At 37.5% G+C, this 21,242-nt stretch overlaps 1 protein-coding gene across 1 annotated transcript in view; it reads left to right on the forward strand.

Moving 5' to 3' along the window:
- The window catches only part of ADGRV1 (adhesion G protein-coupled receptor V1), a 419,039-nt gene that overhangs the window by 25,979 nt on the left and 371,818 nt on the right, over positions 1–21,242 (forward strand). The window contains exons 7-11 of the mRNA XM_039545618.1: positions 1,733–2,298; positions 4,048–4,318; positions 4,781–5,110; positions 10,316–10,492; positions 13,100–13,323. Coding sequence (XP_039401552.1) covers positions 1,733–2,298; positions 4,048–4,318; positions 4,781–5,110; positions 10,316–10,492; positions 13,100–13,323 — 1,568 coding nt within the window. The remainder of the gene's footprint in view (positions 1–1,732; positions 2,299–4,047; positions 4,319–4,780; positions 5,111–10,315; positions 10,493–13,099; positions 13,324–21,242) is intronic.

A 21,242-nucleotide genomic window follows, 5' to 3' on the forward strand; every position in this document is an offset into this window, starting at 1 on the left:
ACTTGGAACTGTTGGTGTTTTGCCTAGTAATCCTTTGTATAGATAATGAAGATGTGATTATTTAGAGATGTGTTCTCAGAATTCTATGACTGAAAGCTATGGTGTTGCTGATGAGGTTGCACAGATGTAAATGAGGGCTTATTTTGGCCTGCAGAAATCTCACTTATGATGATGCTGATGATGGAAAGAACCCGATTTTACTATGAGAACCTAAGCTGAATGTGCAGGTCTGATAGTTAGGAAAGACATCTTCATATTTGTAAACTGAGCGGCATCTTTTATATGGATATCAATGACAAACTACAGACATGGGGCCCCAAAATGGTACTTTTAAAATATTTTTTCAATGTAGAACTACACTTCAATATGTCTTTGTTATTCTGCTGACAAAATTCCTCTTTATTATTGAGTGGTATGGGAGTTTGTCTGGGGAAAATAATAGACAAGTAGGACTGAGAAAACTTTGTGCCAAATTGTTTGGTGAAGTTTGATTGATGCTTTTGTCTGCCAGTCATGATCCAATTAACTGACCAACAGCTCCGAGTTGCAGAAACATCATTTGTAGTTAAAAAGTCTTATATATTTTGACTGTCTTTTAAATAGATGGTTTTGGCTTTGCAGGAAAGTATGATCACGGGTGGACTAAAAGAAACATAAATGAATAAACTAATATCCATGTTGGTCAGACAGAATAACTGTTGTACCTCAGAATGGGAGAGCCGTGACTTAGATCTTTCAGGTTCCAGGTCTGAAAAAGGCTGTGTCAGTCAACAACACTATGCAAGGCTTAGTGCCACAAGCCAAACAAGGAGTAAAATTGGCACTGGCTTTAAAGACAGCTGCACGCTCACTCCCATAGTCCTAGAAAAGGATCCAAGGGTGGCCAATTAGCAAATGTTTATGAAAGAGAATAAATACTGGACAGCAGGGAATTAGAACCTTTTTAAAGAGCTGAAGGCAGTAACAGTGCTTAGAAAGGATTTGTCCACTTTATAACTGAATATTTACCATCAGCAATAACTGTAATTAATTTTGCACTGGGATTTCTTTCAGGAGTAAATACTACTTTATTTTGAGTGTCAGAAACAAGGAACAGATACAGGACCCAATTCTTTCCTCACCTACATGAGTGCATTCCCATTGACTTCACTGGGAATTGTATAGGTCCATCTGAGAGCAGAATGTGTGCAGTTTCTTTCATGTAATCCTACATGAATGGTGAGAGACTGAACCAGGTCATGTCCATTTGCTGTGCTCATAGGGCCATATCTCAGGCACTCTTGCGTAAACCAGTGGTGAAATCAGTAGGGTTACTCAGGATTTAAACCTGGATAACTGAGAGCAGAGATTATTTCATAGAGAAGCAGTTTGTAAAATGCTCCAAGCAGCAGATAGCGATGGTCCCATGATGCAAAATTTCAGTCTCCTAAAAATCTTGAAGTGGTGAGAGCCATTGTTTTGGTTCAGACCCATCTCTAGTTTCAGTATATCTGTGTTTTATTCATATTTCTAAAGTACAGCAATATGTTCTGGAAAATGGAAATCTTCTATTTTGGGAAAGTGTTTTGAGTCAAGGTATACTAAGTTATAGGCGTGTTCCCCTCTTTGTGCTATTGAATGATCTGTTGATTTGCTTGTGCTGAAGAATAAATCAAGGCAGTTTTGACAGTCAGACTGCTCTGCATATATTTAGAACATGAGTTATTCTTAGCTGTTAATATTATTTTTCCAGATACCAGAAAATGATGAAATATTTAATGTTCATCTGAGAAGTGTGGAAGGAGGGGCTGAAATCAACACAACAAGAAACACTGTTCAGATTACTATTAAGAAAAATGACAGCCCTGTGCGATTCTCTCAGAGTGCTTATGTGGTGCCTGAGGAGGTTGATGTGCTAACAATTCAAGTGATTCGTGGTAAGGATGACAGCGGAAAATTGATTGGATCTGATGAATATGAAGTCTCCGTCTGTTACATCATCATAACCGGGAATTCAACAGCACACGCACAGCTTAATTTAGACTTCCTAGATCTGCAACCAAATATGACTATTGTTTTCCCATCTCAAGTGCATGAATCTGACATGAAATTTAAAATCTTCGATGATGCCATACCAGAAATTGCGGAGACCTTTCAGATTATGCTCCTTAAAGACACTCTGCAAGGAGATGCTGTTTTAATAAGCCCTTCTATTGTCCATGTCACCATTAAACCTAATGACAAACCCTATGGAGTACTGTCAATCAACAGTGTATTGTTTGCTCAGGTGGTTATCATTGATGAAGACCAAACTTCAAGGTATTATAGATTTTCCAACTGTAGCTAAAGTGTTATATTTTGGATTTATGAAACAGCTGCTTTAGAGGTGGTTTTCTTAGGTAAGGGGAAAATGAAGCCACTGTTAAGTGTTATAATATCACAATACAGAATTTCTAAATTTGCAGTTCTTCAAATTTTAACATTGAAGTAACATCATTTTTAGGGTTTTATACATTGACTAAAGTTTTGTACAAATGTTTACTATTGGTGAAATAGTTGTGTTTAGAAAATAGACATGGGCTCTGTAGCAGTACTCACTACCTGCCATTGGTCTGTGTTAACCCCCAAAATAGCAAGAGATATGTATTTATCTACCATATTATTAATAATCCCAGGAAAAAGCCTCTCTGGAAAGGGGTACTTTTTTATTTTTTAGTAATGATGCAGGACTATCACATTTTAATTACACAATCATTAAACTAGTCCTGCATTCTTAGCTGCTATAAGTCAGTGGCTCTCAACCTTTCCTGACTACCCACAAGTTTCACCCCACTTAAAAAGTACTTGATTACAAAATCATACATAAAAATACAAGTGTCACGGCACACTACTACTGAAAAATTACGTACTTTCTCATATCGTACTTACATTTCAGTGTATAGTGTATAGAGCAGTATAAACAAGTCATTGTTTGTATGAAATTTTAGTTTGTACTGACTTTGCTAGTGCCTTTTATGTAGCCTGTTGTAAAACTGGGCAAATATGTAGATAAGTTGATGTACCCACTGGAAGACCTCTGTGTACCCCAGGTGTATGCATACCCCTGGTAGAGAACCACTGGTCTAAGTGAATACAGATTTTGTTAGAAACAGAGTGAACGAGATACAATTTACATAATTTTGTGTTTAAAAACCATGGCATCTTGGATCATAAGTGTACTCACCTCCGGATATAACATTTTGTGGGATAAGAAGCTTCATATGGAAAAGGTATAGGTGTTGTAACTACATTAGTTTGTTTCACTAATTTGCTTATCATGCTAAATTTACAGAACTACAATTAAAACACAATAACATATGGTCACCTTAATTTAAAAGATGAATAAAAATGGACTTTTTCAAAGTTAGTTAATTTAATAGCAAGAAGCATAACTTTATAAATACTGAATGTACCTCATTGATACCAAGACATTATGTCCAGACCCAGAAATAGTGGTGGTTTAATATTTCAATATTGAAGACACAATGATGATTTTGAATGAATTAAGCATTCATATCTAATAGTTGTAATCTGATATAACTTGTAAACTGATAAAAATAAGGCTAGAAGAGACGAAAACTACTTACATTTGAATAAATCAGACTAATAGGTTTCACTAGACAAATTTAAAGCTCATATTTTATAAATGTTTGTTTCTCAATATCTTTCTTATTTAAAAAAGGGAGTTCAGCCTGTACCATCACCATATTATATATGGTTCATTAATAAACACTCTTCGTGTTTTTAGAACAGTCTGAATCTAAGTTATGATGGCATTTTCCAAACTATCAATCAGACCAAACCGTAGTGTCGGACTCTGATCTCATGTGAACCAATTAAATCAAGACTAATTCCACTGAGGTCAGTGGAGTTATACTACTATAAACCAGTTAAGAGAGATCCGAATCAAGCCCTTTGAAAGAGGACAAATAGTGTGTAAGCCTACAGCATTCAGAGGATGGATAACTAAGAAAAACATCTCATGTTTAGGAAAAGCCAGTGTATGTTTACTTTTCTTCACAACCATAGGTTTGAAGGAATTACAGTTGCAAGAAATGGTGGAACACATGGAAATGTTGCAGTTACTTGGATTATAACTCGTAATAGCAGTGATCCTTCACCCGTGACTGCAGACATCACTCCTGCCTCAGGGGTGTTACATTTTGCTCAAGGGCAGATGTTGGCATCACTTCCTCTGAACATTATCAGTGATGATTTCCCTGAAGAGGCAGAGCCCTATCTGCTTAGAATTCTAGCTGATACAATACAGGGGGGTGCAGAAGTGAGTGAGCCTGCTGAGGTAAGTCTGATTTTATATTGTCTTTCAGAGAAGGGGGCAGGGAAGTAAAAAGACTTTATAATTTAGATAAAACTGATCATTTAGAAAGGCTAAGGATTTGTACTTAAACCATGGAACAAAATTATTTGTATCTATTTGTATTGCAGTAGCCCCCAGAGACCCTACTCGATTGTAAAATGGCTCTATATGGCTGTAATAATATTCTGCAGGTTGGACTCATTGAGTCATACTTGACACATGTTGATGGTGCACTGTGAGTAAGTTCACACAGCTACCATTATACATGTTCTGTACAAAGGAGACTTCAGGCCTCTTTCATGAACACTATACATTCACAGAAAAATGGGTGCAGAAAATCCCATGGTAACAATCAGAGCAACCACCAATAGAAGAATGAATAATACTGTATGGTGTGTGCTAAGGGTGACATAGAATACTAAGGATATTTTTCTATTCTTGGAGCTTTTGTTCTACATTCAGGACAGTGATGATATTTATGGCCTAATGGAGTTTTACCCTTTGGAGAACCAGAGAATTGAAAGCAACCCAACAGGACGTTTTTTGTCCTTGAGTTTTGCAAGGCAAAGAGGAACAGTCGGAGTTATAAGGTTGGTTTATATTGTCCTGTACATTCCTGCTGGAACTGTGGATCTTGAGCAAGCAAAAGATGGCATCCTAAATGTTTCAGGAAGAGGCATCCTCATCTTTCCAGAAGGGAGACGCCAGGACATCTTAAATCTACCAATAAGAAATGATGCATTTCTTCAAAATGGTGCCCATTTCCTCATACAGGTACTTCATGTGTTAAAATATTTATCAACTGCTTTTCAAAAAACAAGGGTACAGTGTTAACTAGTAGTTCTTTACTTTTGTATGCACTGAGAATTACTGATACTGTATGTAGCTGGAAACCTTTCTCAGGTGTGAAGAGGTTTTTTCAACAAATATATCTCGTAGAACCCTGTTCTTAAATAATTATTTTACTAGCACACGTCTTTTCTGTAAGCCCTCTATTATAACATAATAAATGAATTAACTGTAGAATTCAGCAACATAGAATAAATTAATTGTTTCAAAATTTACTGCTCTTCCTTCACTCCAGGGCAATAAGATTTTTAAAGAGATGACTAAAATATATTTAAGGTTTTTTATCATCATCATCATCATCATCATTATACAAAAGGACGGTTGAGTAGGTTTTGTGTCTGGGGTGGTAAATTTTCATGACAGTGTTACAAGAATGATATTTGTTGCTTCTTCTTCATTTTTTGCATTTAGGGCCTGATCTAAAGCCCATTGAATTCAAATGAAAGGTTCCCACTGACTTCAGTGGACCTTAGATCTGGCTCTTAGTCTACACTCTTGCAAGAGATCCAGTTTAGCTCATCAGTCAGGCCCTAAGTCAATACTGTGAGCCAAAGTCAGACATGCTGATGTAATGTAAGGTTGTGGGAGATACACCTACTTACTGGAGTGTGAATACTGATTATTCTAGGGAAGTGTGTGGAAGGCTAAGTTGATATAACTTATCTGTTGAGGAGCCAGGAGAAGGTATAAGAATTACTCTTTGTACTGAGATAGGGCATAGGGGCCCCAGTCGCGGACCAATAGCCAATTTTGCGAAATGCTGTATGAACAACTAACAAAAAAGACAGTCCTTGCCCTGAGGAGCTTACAATATAAGTATAAAACAAGAGAAGACAGAGGGATACAATAAAGAGAAAGGGGGAACATATAGTAACTATAGTAATATAGTGAGACAAAACTGTTCAGTATGAAAAGCTGTTGTAAAAGCACACCGGAATGGGGGAGTGGTCTACTTTTGTTACTTTTCAAGATACAGTCTTCTCTTCCATACCCTTGGCATGTGACAAACACCAATTTACATTCCTTTAGACTAAACTAAACTCAGCAAGCCAAATCCAAAGAGGATAAGTAAGGGAATGTAAGTTAAATGTCAGTAAGCCTGTATGAATCTAAGGGAGTCTAAGCTGGTGAAACATACACCACATTGGACTTGCTTGTGAATTTAGCTTTGTAGTTTTCTTCCAGTTTTCTTTCCACGTTGTCTCCTGCCCTTTATTTTTTCTTCTTTCTCATTTTGTTTCTGGAAGCAGGCAACTTCTTTCATTGCTGATTAGAGCAGGTCGAAAATTTTCCATCTAAATTATTTTTTGACAGAACATCTGAAAACAAAAAAATTCACCTGCAATGCCAGAATGTTTTTGATTCAGAAATGCTGGCATGGTGACTCATGGGAGTTGTAGTTTGAATGCCTTATGGCCTCAGTCTCCTGTGGGCCAAGGTCCCCAGCCAGACTACCCATGATGCACCACGATGGCTCACCAAGAAGGGAGACTGTGGTGCATCATGAGAGATGTAGTCCAGCCAGGGAGCCATAGAAGAGAACTGGGGCATGAGGCATCCAAACTACAACTTCTTTGAGATAGCACAGCAGCATTTCTGAATAAAAAAGTTTTAGGTTTCAGCCATGTTTCTATTGGGTTTTCAGATGAATGTTTCGGGCTGATTTTTTTTTAGGTTTTGGACAATTTTTTTCAGTTTTTGATTTTTTTTTTTGCCAAGAAGTTTGAAATTTCCCATGAATACTTCACAATAAACATTTTTTTTTTTTTTGCATTTTCATCAACATTTTCATTGCGGAAAGGGAGACATTTTCTGACTAGCTGCACTGCTGATAGCCATGATGACCATGTGCCATTCTTTTAATTTAAACTTTGATATCCCTCCTGGAGCCCTAGAACAGTTTCGTCTGCTATATCTGCTGCAGATGTGAAACGCATTAATCTACCACACTTAAATACAAAGGAGATTTTAAGAGGTATTGAAATGCAGTAAAAGTGTGGGATGTAAAAAACAAACTAACTAACTAACTAGTGTAGGATAGATATTGTAGAATTCCTCATGGTCAGTGATCCTGTGTACACTGCACAGCTTTTCAAACTTTAGATCCCAGACTTGAGTGCTGTACATTCTCTATGAAGCAGAAGGATCTTTGTGTTTAGATAAATAAAACAAGAGGGGCCTCCGATAGTGGACAATTCATTTAAAAACTCATTTGGAAAACAGCACTATTTGTCACGAAGACAATCTCATTCACAACTTGAAGGGCTATAAGCTCAGGGAGCATGGTTAGAATGAGAAGATTACAGAACTTGTTCTGTACACAATAGATGAGTAATTCAAGAATGGGGAGAGGGAAGAAGAGGAGGAAATGAAGCTTGAATGAAGCTAAAGAATGGCTAGAAGACTCAGAAGTGAGCTGAAAATTTTTCAGTGACATACCCAATTAAATGACCTACTGTAGTCAGAGATACAACTTTTGGCATGTTAAGGAAGACTAATGGGCTTTCCCAAATTCAAAGGATCCCAAAGTATTGAATAATTCTTTGAGTGATTCAGTCAGGCCAAGTACAGATGCTTAAGACATCCAGTGATAACAGCCGTGACAACTAAATACTAGCTAAGCTACTATGTAAAATAAAGTAAATATTTTACTACTCACTTGTTCTTCCTCCATGCCTCCCCCAATAACGCCTGGAAAATAATAAAATAAGATAGTAATAAATGGGATTTGGTGAATGGCTATTTTTTTAGACAACTGGTGGGAAAAAGGAAGAGTGTTGGGGGGTACTTTCTTTATAAAATCATATATTGACTATAGTTCTTATCTTTGGAACAAGTAATTGGTGGTGGTAAAAATGGCTGTAAAAATGTTGATGAGGATGGAGTAGAGGCTCAAATGCAGAATTAGTTTATAGTATTAATTACAGCTTAATACAATAGTGATTGCAAGAGTGGTAATTGCAGCTTGTTGAAAATTCCCAGTGGAACAGCTTTCCATTGAAAAGATGCTGAGTTGATGGAATTGAAATGTTCTGCAGAAATCAGTCCATTTATGTCAAAACGTTTGACAGAGACTAGGGGGCAGGCACCCTGCCTAGTTTTCTGTCAGCCTACCTGCTTGCTTCCCTGAATTCCCGGCCTCCCTGGCTCCCCTGCAGCCTGCCTGGGCTAGTTGCCAGAGAGCCAGGGCTTCCCATCTCCTTCCTAGCGCTCCTGGCCAGCTGCTGGCGCTCTCAGGCTCCCAACCAGCCTGGCTCTCTGGCAGCCAGCCACATGGAGAGCCACTGCTGCAAATTTTTGAAAAATTCCAGTTTGTTCTCAAATGGATTTTTTTCAAAAATATCTGTTCCATGGGAAATTTCACACGTCTGACTTTTCATTACAAATCTGAATGATATTTTTTTTTAATGAGAAATTTTCCATGGATTGGAAGTTGGAATTTAAATACAAAATAAATATGATTGGATGGATTAGGGGAAATATGGAAAACAAAATGGCATCATGTCCTATGGAAAACTGAACAATACAGAAAATGTTATGATGAAATATTACAGGGTAATGGCCATAACCTTCCCTGGAATACCGTATTCAGTTCTGGTTGTCTCACTAATGAATCTGCATAGACATGATTAAAATAATAGGAAAAGAGAGGAATGTTTTATAAACTAAGGTTTGATTATATTTTAACTCTGAATTAATCCATAAGTAGGGTGCCACTAGATATTTTTGAATGTTCAAAAGCAAATACAAAAAAATGAAGTTCCATTGCCTGTTGGTCATTATAAATGAATACATAAGTGAATACAAATATGTGGAAAGGAAAAGTGTGGCTTATATTTTAGCTATATATTTCTCAATAAATAGAGTACTTTTAAAAATATTTCCAGGCCAAAAATCTCTACTGGTGTAAATTGGTACAGCTTCAATGATTTCATAGATTCATAGACTCTAGGAGGAAGAGTGGCTCTTTTTCTTTTTGAAGACACAGCTCAAGATGTTTCTAGATCAGTTTGCTTAGATACCCTGAAGTTGGCACATATACTTCCAAGTCTTTATAACATCAGTTAAGAAGGGTCACATATAGTGCCCTCTATACTTGCTTCAGTGATAGACAGAAGATCATGCCTGTTTGACAGTATTTCCTGTCAGTATTTCCCCCCAACACTCATTAGAGAAGTCCTTGATATTTCCACAAGGAAGGTTTATTTAATGAAAGGCATCGACAATGGAGAAAATAAAAGAGAGACAAGCCAATAAGGGCATGCTTTTCAAAAATGCACTCATGTCTTTCAGCCTACAAAAATGCAAGCCTAATTGGATGACTAATTTATCTGCACAATTTCTGCAGTTGTATGTGTATTTACACATGCTAATGTCCATTTGAGTTCACTATTTGAATGCTTAAGATTTTGAAAAATAGATCCCTGAAAGTTTACTATCTCGTGTCCGAAAAGGAATTTTTGTTCATGTCTCTCTCCACCACATGGCTGTAAATTTTCTTCCTTGCTCAACAAATGTCACAACTGACTTTCCTTCATATTGATATATAGTGAAGGCTGCTCTAGCCTGCACCAGCTCCACGAGGCTATTACAGCAACTGGGGGACAGCTGAGTTTTAGCCACACCTCTTTCCTCATATCACATCCCATATATCGATATTCAGAAAATATGTTGGGAAAGGAGCCACTGTGATGGCTTTACTCCACTAGAACCTCTTCCTTTGCAGGGAAAATTCTTCAGAAGTTGGTGCCCCTTGGCCAGCCATGGGGGCTTTATCTATGAGAGTGGACTTGCTTCCCACCCCTCTCTACTGAGTACTTTGTCACTCTCCAGTAATTTCAGACCAGTGTATTTAACATGAACAAGGCTTGACTTGAGACACCTAGATGTCTGATGGAGCCCTCTCCTTCTCTTCAAGACATGTATTTTCAGCCTTGTACCACAGGAAGGAGACTTACAGTTCACATAACATAAAACACAAATGAAAGAATAAGAGAAAAATAGCAAGGATATTGCTAAAGATACAAAATGACAATATATTGCCACATATTTCTCACTTAGAAACAACAGAGTTGTGCCCATTTGATATTAAAGAATTTGGTGGGTTTTTTTTTTGTTTTTGTTTTGTAGATGGAAAGAGTTGAGCTGGTAAATATCATTCCTCCAATCCCATCTATAAGTCCTAGACTAGGTGAGATTCGAAATATTTCCCTGAGGATTACTCCTGACATTGCAAATGGGGAAATTGGTTTTACTAGTAATCTTCCAATTATTCTTCATGAGCCAGAGGACTCCTCTGCTACCATGGTAAGTAAGCCTTTTTCATATTGTCCTTCACTATTGCAAGTTATTTGGAGGAAGTTTAATCTGTTTTACTTAGTGTAGCCTTTCTAAAGTTAATGGGAAAGAAACCTTTCTGTAAATCACACCTGATATAAAACATTTCCCATCTTAAAAATAAAAACCACGTTAGGAAAAGAACAGTTTTTTTTCATAAAAGCTAAAATTATCTGAGACTTTAATGGCATTATAGCAGAGGTGAATTTGGCCAGTGATATCTATAAACACATCCGCAAAGGGTTAATCTTTCATATAGTCACACTAGACAAAATATACTGAGGGATATTTTGGTCCCTTTTCTCTGATACAGATCCATGATTGAGGGTCCTGACCACTAAGAGGAAAGTTAGACCCACACATAGGAACTCAGAATTGGAGAGGCAGGGATCAAATTTGCCTTAGTTGTGTCTTGTTTGAGGTAACCATATAAATGGACTAACCTTTTCCTAATGCAACATTTATTATAATCAGGGATGGTCTTGAGCTGTGGATCAGGATATTAATTTCCCAAAAGCTTGAGTGTGTTCAAGTTCAAGATTTTGGTTGGTTTCCATCTCTAAGTTTGTTACATTTAAAATATTGAGAACACAAGGGGAAAATATTTACAACATTTTTGAATATAATGACTAAAATGTCTTCCATGTAAAATACTAGCATTGATTCAATGTGAAGTCTGAGAAATCAAGCACTCCAAAATCAGAACGTTTCTAAAGTTAAGGTTGAGCAGTCCACCTGAACTCTGCCTTTTGTTTTCCTGGCAAACACCTTGCCATCTTCATATCCTTGTTAGCAAAATGCAGAAGCAGCAACTGTTTGGAGTTGGGTTTTAACCCTCACCCTGCCAAAGCCTGTTTTAAAGCCATGTTAGAAAAGCTACCCATTTAAAAGTTCAAGACACATTCAGCCTGCTGGCCATACTTAAAGGGTTAGCAAGACCCCGATCCTAGGGTTCATTGAAAGGAGCCCTGGGCTAGGAAGGGGGATCCCAGCTCTAAACAACTGTCACAAAGTTCTACAGATATTTTGTTATCTTTTAAAAAAATGTCCTCTGGCTAAAAGGATAAAGTGTCTGCTTCAAGGATAGGCATTAAAGGCTCCAAACACAGTAGATAGAACATCCTTTTTTCATTTTGAACTGAATATAAAAAGTGCCGAAAATAAATCCTGGTTGCTTTCAAAGTCTGTACCTATATCTCTGATCAGCTTATAAATGTGCAATTAAAAACATTTCTTCCCGTTTAGCTTTCAAAGACTAGCATTAAATCCCTGAAGTTTTAACATTACTGTAAATGTGAAAAATAATCAAGAAATACTGAGAATCACTACCTTTTATTATTTTATTGTTTTTCCCCCTTAAATTTAACTTATTAGGTGGAAGGCTTACAATCCTGGAGCTTGAGTTCTTTATCTATCTACAGAGCAGTTAGTTTCCTATGCTGTCCCACAAACTTTGATCTGAAGATCTTAGTAGTCCATTGAAAACAATGGAACTACTCACAGGCTTAAAATAAAGCACATGTGCAAGTGTTTGCAGGATCAAGGTCTAAGATAAGAAGCTAGAAATTAATGCTTGAAATAAAGATGCAGTTATACATACCAACTCATCTTGTTGTGAATGCTGCAAACATGTTACTGGTTTTTGAGAATGACAGAGAGAGAGAGGAAATTGAGGGGAAAAGTGGCATGTGTATTTACCACTGCTCATCATTTTGTCACAAGATTACATAATTACTCTGATGACCTGTTTGAGCCAGTAAAGTGCACTTTTCAGGGATTTTAAAAATGTTGTTCCCAAATGAGAGAGCGAGAACTATCAACCTCATGGACATGATTATGCTAGTTATTCAGTTGACCCACTGATAAATGAAATATGTCATTTTGCCACCCAGGCACAGTATTTTCCAAACATTAAAAATATAAAGTTTGTGAGCCCAAAAGAATCATTTTCAAGTGCACTAAGACTCTTCTGTGTATTCTAATATCAATCAGGAAATACTATTTTTTTTGCACACTCTCATTTTCTTTCACCATTATCTCACTGCCAGTCTTCCCACGGTTCCGGAATTTGGACAGCTTTGTTGGCAGGCTGTCTTTTTCAAGCTCCAATTAAAACTCTGATAATTAGTTTAAACAATTAGTTGATGAGATGGTGCTAAAATAATGAAAGTAAATATGTTGTAATTATCTTTAAAACCAATTTCTCTTCTTGAAGAGATGAGCATTGGCAATTCAGTCACACAAAGCTTATTACACTTGTGGCTTCTTACTAAATTGTCATATGAATTAAGTTGTAAACATCTTGTTTTATCTTTTTATTAATCTAAACATATATGATTGTATAAATGAGTCAAATGAATATATGAAATGCACATTTTCACAGTATTTCATTGATGTAACTCCATTGATTTCCATGGTATTAATTCTGATATTCACTGATGTAAGTGAAAGGAGAATCAGCCTGTCCATACCAACATGCACACTGTCCAGTTTAGCAGTTTGTTAGGGCGCAGTTGATTTTTTAAAAAAAATTAATCTGCTGGTTTTAAAGTCACAGATTGCCATGTTGTTTTCTAGGTTTCCATTGCTCTGCATCGAGATGGGACTGATGGACAAGCCACTGTGTTTTGGAGTTTGAAACCTTCTGGCCTCAATCCAAAAGCAGTAACATATGATGATCTAAGTCCTTTTAATGGCTCTGTTTTGTTTTTATCTGGACAAAGTGACACTACCATCAACATTACTGTCAAAGCCGATGATATCCCTGAAATGAATGAAACTGTGACATTAACCTTGGACAGGTATTGCATCCAAATACTATAAAGAGCAAATGAAATACCTTTCATTTCATATGTAGTGAACAGTATCGGATTACTATCACACAATTCATGCAGTGTGTTGGGAGAAGCCTGATGGAATAGTGTACCCTAGACCAGTGTTGTGGATGGTTTCTGTCTTCCCTGGAGGGTAACATGGGAATGTATGTTCTCCTTGCTATCTAATGAGTTGATTTCATATTTGCTATGGCAGAAATATGGTTTTGAAGACCTTGTTAGACTACTAAGTTCACATTTCAACTCTGATCTCTCATTATATTTCTGTGAAAATATGCATGTACTAATCCACTTCTAAAAATGCCAAGGTGTCCAGAAGTGCTATAGACATGTAGCATGAACAGTTTCACAGTTCATTAAACTTTTGGTTCTAGCTCTTAATGATGATTTCCACTGGAGGTCAACACTCTGTGAGCTAACACAAAGAAGTTAGAATTGTAAATCATACAATACTTGCTACCGTCCACATAATGCTATTTTCCTTGATGGGGGTTATGTTTGCTGCTCCCATTGAAGATATGTGGTCACTCTCTTTTATGATAGTTCTCATTCTTGGGTATTTGACTAACTCCATCACAGCTCATGGGTTTTCAGGTGATAGCAGTGGCCTGGAGTCCCTTTTTCCACAATCATCTGGTTTGGAGCTTGTAATCTCTCTTCACTGATGAACAGTTCTTCATGCCTTTGAACCTCCACACTGTAATGCATCTTGCTGCCACATGCATGCATGCTTCAGTTAGTGCAGAATTCACTAGACAGACTAGCCCATTCCAGCTCTTAGCACCACCTCAGAACATGGTTTACACCCCCTTCCCTGCTCCCAAACAGCCTAATAAGAGTCCCTAAACATATATCTACTGCCTCCCATTTCCACCTCCCAGTAGTCTGGGGCAGAACTTTCCAGCTGTGCCCCTCCTTTCAGCACAACAGATGAGCATATTTGCTGTACGCTGGGCATCTGGTACCCGAGATCTTCATCAACGACAGCTGCAGCTAGCACCAACATTTGCCCTCCCCAATCGGTGTCTTATCTGGAAGAAACACTTGAAAGGAATGCACACTAGCTCCCAGAAAGCTGAACAATCAAACGCAATCATTTCACACAAGCATACAACAGGTGAAGAGAAACACCAGAACCTCAAGTTCCTACTGATCTGTACAAGGTCAGCATTCAGGAAGACAGTTTATCATATGCTACTTCATCACAAAATAAATCAATGTTGGGCCTGCCTTGCAGAAACTTTGCTGGATGCTTCTGTGAGACCTCCTTGTGTTCTCCATTGACTACTGATTACATAAAAGACATAGACCCACTGAAGAGACAAATACAGGAGGAATATTTCCCTCGCTTCTCTGCTTTTCTTTCTGTGGGTGGCTCTAGATGGGACTGGTTCAGTCATAAGTGGTGCACAGAGGTCAGTGAAGCTGAACTCCTCGGTAATAGCAACCATAGTATAATTAAATTTAATATAATTGTAGGGATGAAAATACAAAAGGAATTCACTACAGTAGCATTTAACTTCAAAAAGGGGAACTACACAAAAGTGAGGAGGCTAGTTAAATGGAAATTAAAAGGAACAGTCAAGCTGCATGGAAATTTTCTAAAAACACTGTAATGGAAGCTCAAACTATATGTATACCCCAAATAAAAATAATAATTAAAAAAAAACAGTAAAAGACTAAAAAGTGCTACCACAGCTATTCAACAGAGTAAAAGAGGTGGTTAGAGACAAAAAGACATCCCTTAAAAAGTGGAAGTCAGATCCTACTGAGGAAAATAGGAAGGAACATAAATTCTGGCAAGTCAAGTGTAAAAGTATAATTAGACAAGCCAAAAAAGAATTTGAAGTGCAACAAATAAAACACAAATTTACAGAATTTTTTTTAAAATTACATCAGAACCATTTTTATGTTTGTATGGTTCCTGAGGAAAAGGAGGTTACCTGCCAGCAGAAATTCTGGACAGAGACTGCGGGAGATTGAGGACAGAAGAAGCAACTAAGGATTTGGGGAAATGATGTAGCAAGATAGGGTGAAGAAAATCAACGGAGGATGAGGAGGAAGCACAGGGGAGGAAGAAGAAACAGATAAAATTGATAGACGCCAGAGACAGCACACAAGGACTTCCCCAATCCTTTCAGCAATGTGTTACATGCTACAAGTCTATTCCCTCCCTCCAGTCACTCTGATCAATCCCCCCTCCTCCCCATACACATTGTGACTTGAAAATTATGGCCACAATGAGGAGCTGAATAGGGCACTATGCAGTTTAACAAATATAACCATTCTTCTGCTGTGGCTATGCATTTCAGGGGCAGCAGGGAGTACTGATCTGGACAGTGATGGGGTAAAGTGTGTGCCAACACTGAGCAGATTTCCCAAGCTGCTGTTGGCAAGGTCAAAGGTGAAGAAGCAGAGGAAACCAAGCAGGAGACAAAATCCAAATTTTTCTGTGGGCCTATACAGTCTCTGTCTAGCAGCGAGTTAATCTCCCCCAGGCCTGTGCTGAAATTTGGCAGTTCTAGTGCTAGCCGAAGCCAAGAATGGAATGAACATGGAGACCATGTTAGAAATGGCTCTTCCAAATCACAGGCAAAGGATAATGGCAGGGTGATGTGTGAAAGCTTGCACTGCTGCTGTCTGCATGGTTTCTATTTTGTGGGGAACAGAAGACTTCAGTTTCCAGGGCTGGCAACCCAGCACCTCTCAGCAGTAATGAATTAGAATCAACACAAAGAGACTGCATGCTGGATAAGTGTTTGTGCTGTACTAGATACTGCAGCATCAGTCAAGGTGAAAATCAAATGTGTAGTTTTAGTAAATCTATATATCTATACCCACACACACAAACATGCATTTAGTAACACCATAGATAAAATATGCTGTTATAATATGAGCTCTAATGAAGATTACTTATTGAAATTTAGTTAATGTGTCTAACTCTATTCAGGTTACATTTTTACAAAACATTAAAGATTTAACTACGTCCATATTTACAAAGAAACTCTCAAGCCATCAAAAATACATTTTCCCTCTCCTTGCTCTCCTGTTCTCTGTTGAAAACCACCACCCTTCAGGAGAAGCCTCAGTTAATAGGTAGGCCTGACTATATTCCCTGAGTTAAACAATTCTGGGCTCTGTGAAATCAAGTGGGGCAGAATTCAGCTTCAGCGTTGGGGATCCTTCTCTGTGAGAACCTTTCCTCCAGACCCTTATTGTTTAAATTGTGGCACTGCTAGTTTACCCATTTCAGCTGATTGTAACTACCACAGTTCGGAAGAGACAATATTGGGACAATATTGTAGGAAGCCATACATGAAGCAATCACTTCATAGGAAAAAAATAACACCCCAGATTTAATCCAGAAACAAATTGGAGGCCAATACAATTTATGAAGGACTGTTATATTGTGCACCTTAAGAGAACTGATTGATGAGGAGGCAACCATATACTGCATCTGGTGAAGATTCTGAGTGGGTTATTTTGGGTGTAGCCTCATGTTGAGTGCCAGGCAGTAATTCAGCCAGAATCCAGACCAAAACATAAATAACACCAGATCACTGTGGTGAGAGCTACATGAGGAAGAAAAGACCCTTGTCTTCTTGCCAACTACAGATGGAAAATAGAAGTCCTAGAGTGCTTAGAGTATTTGTTCACACATATTTTTTAAATCATATCTGATGTAATTTGGGAAACTAGAACAAGGTTGTGGATGTACAATGGCCCAGATCTTCAGCTGGTGTAAATCTCCATAGTTCCATTGACTTCGGTGGAGCTATCTCAATTTACATCTGCTACGAATCTGGCTGTAAGTATATTCAGAAAATGTTTACATTCAGAGTTATAAGGAAGAGGTTTAAACATTGCAGTTACAGAATGTAAATTTGTGACCTTTCAGTGTGAAGTGTCTGATGATTTTCAGTGCAGTAGAAATTAGTCAATGGTGGAAATTCAGCTAATTGCACAGAGCCCATTGAAGGCCTCTCAGGCTGATTAAGTTCCTTAATTGCAGTGCTCAGTTGTGGCTTATATGTTGTGAGATGCCCTCTGCACTGAGGTTCAAAGAAACACCAGCACATACTATAATATTTTCTCCTTACTCAATGTTTTGGCTTCACTATGCTTTCAACTTCTCTTCCAAGAGAGCTGGTGTTCTAACACAGGGATGTGTATTGTTCAAAAACTTTTCATGTTAAACTACCTAACTTTCACTGTAAAAATTTAGCTGGTCTTGTCTTCAGAGATTTATCAGACTTCTTGAAAAGAAGGAATAGAATATTGGAGTGAGTGCTAATTCCGACTGCTACTGCTAATTTTGATTACCATTCAAGACAACAACACTGAATTTCATCTGTCATTAATAGAAAAATAAGTGAAAACTAAAATAATCTGCAGAGAATCAAATATATTTTTGGATTAAACCCTAGGCAGAGGTATCCCCTCTGATGAGAAACTCAGTGGAATTTGTACTATGGCAAATCCTACTTTAATACTTTTCTTTAAAGCTAGGCCTTGGCACTAATTAAATCAGTGGATAATCCCCCCCAAAAATTAAAGAGGGATGAGCATTGAATACCAACCTAGGAAGCAGAGTAATCAAACAACATTCCATAGCAATTTGAAGTTTACCTTGCCTGAATCCCTAGCTCTGAACTAAATGTGTTTAATGAAGCATGGTTTTAATGAAAAATTAAACAAATTCACTGACAGTTCTGTTTTCCAGGCAGATTTCAAAGCATGGAACTCATGTTTTTGCTGAAAGGCTTATTTGCTATTCAAAATCTTTGAACCTCAACTATGTTAAGTTTCTCCGTTAGTTTTTTTTTTAAATTTAAAATGGAAATAGTTTATAAATACATAGAAATTTCCATATTGGATCAAATCCAAGGTCCATTTAGTCCAACATCCTTTCTGACAGTGTTCAATACCAGCTAATTGAAAAGAATGTGCAAGAAACCTTGTGAATCTGGTGTAAACTGTAAGGCATTTAGGGGACAATATTTTTTAAGTCTGTTTGTTACAAAAGTATCAGAGATTGCATATTTGGTTTTCAAGAAGGAAGCATCTTATACTTTTTCTCATAGACTTATAGATATTAAGATGAGAAGGCACAGACCCTCGCCCATCCACTACTGTAATAGACCCATAACCTCTGGCTGAATTAATTGTCCTCAAATTGTGATTTAAAGATTTCAAGTTACAGAGAATCCACCATTTTATGCTAGTTTAAACCTGCAAGTGACCCAGGCCCTATGCTGCAGAGGAAGGCAAAATCCCCCACAAATCCTCTGTCAATATGACCTGGGGAAAATTTCTTCCTGACCCCAAATATGGTGGTCAGTTCGACCCGGAGCATTTCAGCTACACCCAACAGACAGACACCAGGAAGTAATTCTCTGTGGTTACTCAGAGCCCTCCCCATCCAGTGTTCCATCACTGGCCATTGGAGATATTTGCTACTAGCAGTCACAGATGGCTACATGCCGTTGTAGGCAGTCTCATCATACCATCCCCTCCATAAATTTATCAAGTTCAGTCTTGAAGCTACTTAGTATTTTTGCCCCCAGTGCTCCCCTTGGGAGGCTGTTCCAGAACTTCACTCCTCTGATGGTTTCTGTTACAAACTTAAATGAGATCAGATCAGATGTGATCTTCCTAATAATCAAGCATTTTATAGTGAAATTTTAAGATTGACAGCCTTTTTCCCCATAACTTTTGCTTGGAGAAAACAAAACTAAAATCTTTGACATCTGTATCAATATGTTCTGACATAGGCATCAATACAGTGCTGCCAGTGTATGCCTTTAGCTGTGGGCACAGTAGGTGAAGTGTAAAACGAATCTGCGCATCAGGGAATAAATCAGTGTTTGTCACCATGATCAGATAATAAAAAGCAACCTTTGTTCCACCCCCAGGTTTCATTAGAACTGCTCAAGAGCAGTTGAGGATTCGGCCCAATATGCATAGGGAATAAGGAAGGACTAAGGTCATGTGCAACTCACTGCAGCAGTTGGAATATCTGCTTTGATAATGTAAATCCTCAATGTGCACCAGACAGCGCAAGGAAACAGGCTGTTACAGGCATATGCCTGGGCATAGGCATGGCATTTGCTGTTCTGGATTAGGTCCCTAGTTCACTGCTACAAGTGAACAGTCCCATTGAATCAAAAGGACTACTTTTGTGATTAAAGTTAAGCACACACACACAAGTTTGCAGAATTGGGGCCTAAATCAGTAAAGTATATTCATTAATATGCAGTACTAGAAAATGAAAATTAGCAGGATCAGGCTCATTTTCCCAAGAAAATATATCATAAAAGTAAAGCCACATGAGTTCTCTAATGTGAATGTTTGGATCTAAATTTCAAATTCACAACACTAATTTCTTTTTTTTAGTCTCTTAGTGACTAATGTATTTGATAATTCTTTTAATATCAGCATAACACAGGTTGTATAGATTCAGGACCAGCATACTTACTCTGTGAGTGATCCCATTTACTTCAGTGCTCTGTGTGAGCAGAAGTTATGAAATCTAATCCTCATTGTTTCTATTTAATATTTTATTTTTTTCATAGGTGTTTATTTTTTCAGAAAAAATATACAAATAAATCTAGGACAATACATCATGTCAAAGCAGCTGTATTATCCTCATTAGCCTGGATACAGTGCATGTATTTTTTTTAAAAGGACCCAGTCTTGCTTCGATTGAAGTTGATGGCAAACCTCTCTTTGACTTCAATGGGAGCAGAAGCAACCTCTCTGATATTAATTTGTAAGAACACCCAGTTTTTTATTTCAGGTTGTAAGCCTCATGGTATTCTTTGCCTCTTTCATTGTAGTTGCCCTCTTCAAATTTTATGCTGTTAGCCATATAGTTCATTACAACTTGTTACTAGATGCTGACAAGCTTCCTCAGTCCATCTTCTTAGAGATGTTGTCTCAGTTATATGTGGATTCATTCAATGTAACTCCATGCAGCTGAAAAGGATATTGTGTCTGGCTTGACCATTCACTCATTAAGAAATTATTATAATTTAAATCCTAACAAAAGCTTGAACATAATATTAAAAACCTACCTGGTAGTCAGGATGTCTCCTTTGTGTCCTGTGTTTATATACTACCAACAGCTTGGCTATTGATGTTACAATGCCATTTCTAAGTATGTGGGTTATATTTGTTCAGATTAAAAGTTAATTAACTTTTTTGGTTTAGCAAACTTGAATATTTTTCCTAGTATTTTCATTATATTAATACTTGGTTCTGAAACACTTTTGCAGTATATCTGTGAAGGAAGGAGCAAATCCTGGTCTCCCTGAAGTCAATAGCAAAACTCCCCATTGACTTCAGTAGGATTTCACCCCTTAAGCCTAACTGTCGCCTGTTTGTACCATTGTGATGCATGATGATATATAAAAAGATGGGGCCATTAACACATAGTAAAAATATGTTGTTAAAAATTGCCAAGCAGAGACATACTCAACCTCAGTTCCACTCTGTTCTGGGCTAATCATTATCATTTGGTTACAAATGTGTGACTAAAATTGAAGGAATTAAGAGATTAGAAAATACTTTTTTCATATATTGTACTTTTGTACTTTGATTAATCAAAAGATTGTCATAAATGAGACTTCATGTAACTTCCTGTTGAGCAGGGGTTTTTATGTGTTCTCATTCAAACTCTCCCTATGTTTATCTGCCAATATAGTCATTTTGGCAGACTGATGAAAAAACAGATTCTAGAGGCATGTAGACCTGAGAATAAAGTTTTTTTTTGTCTAATTAAAGGCACAAAGTAATTACAAACAGAGCTGAATACAATTTACTCAGCTGCTGTGGTTTGTGAGCATGTACAGTGCTTGGCAGCCATCGAGCTCTTGGGGGAGGGC

This window comes from Mauremys reevesii, linkage group 6 (genome assembly GCF_016161935.1).
Source record: "Mauremys reevesii isolate NIE-2019 linkage group 6, ASM1616193v1, whole genome shotgun sequence".
Taxonomy (NCBI): domain Eukaryota; kingdom Metazoa; phylum Chordata; order Testudines; family Geoemydidae; genus Mauremys; species Mauremys reevesii.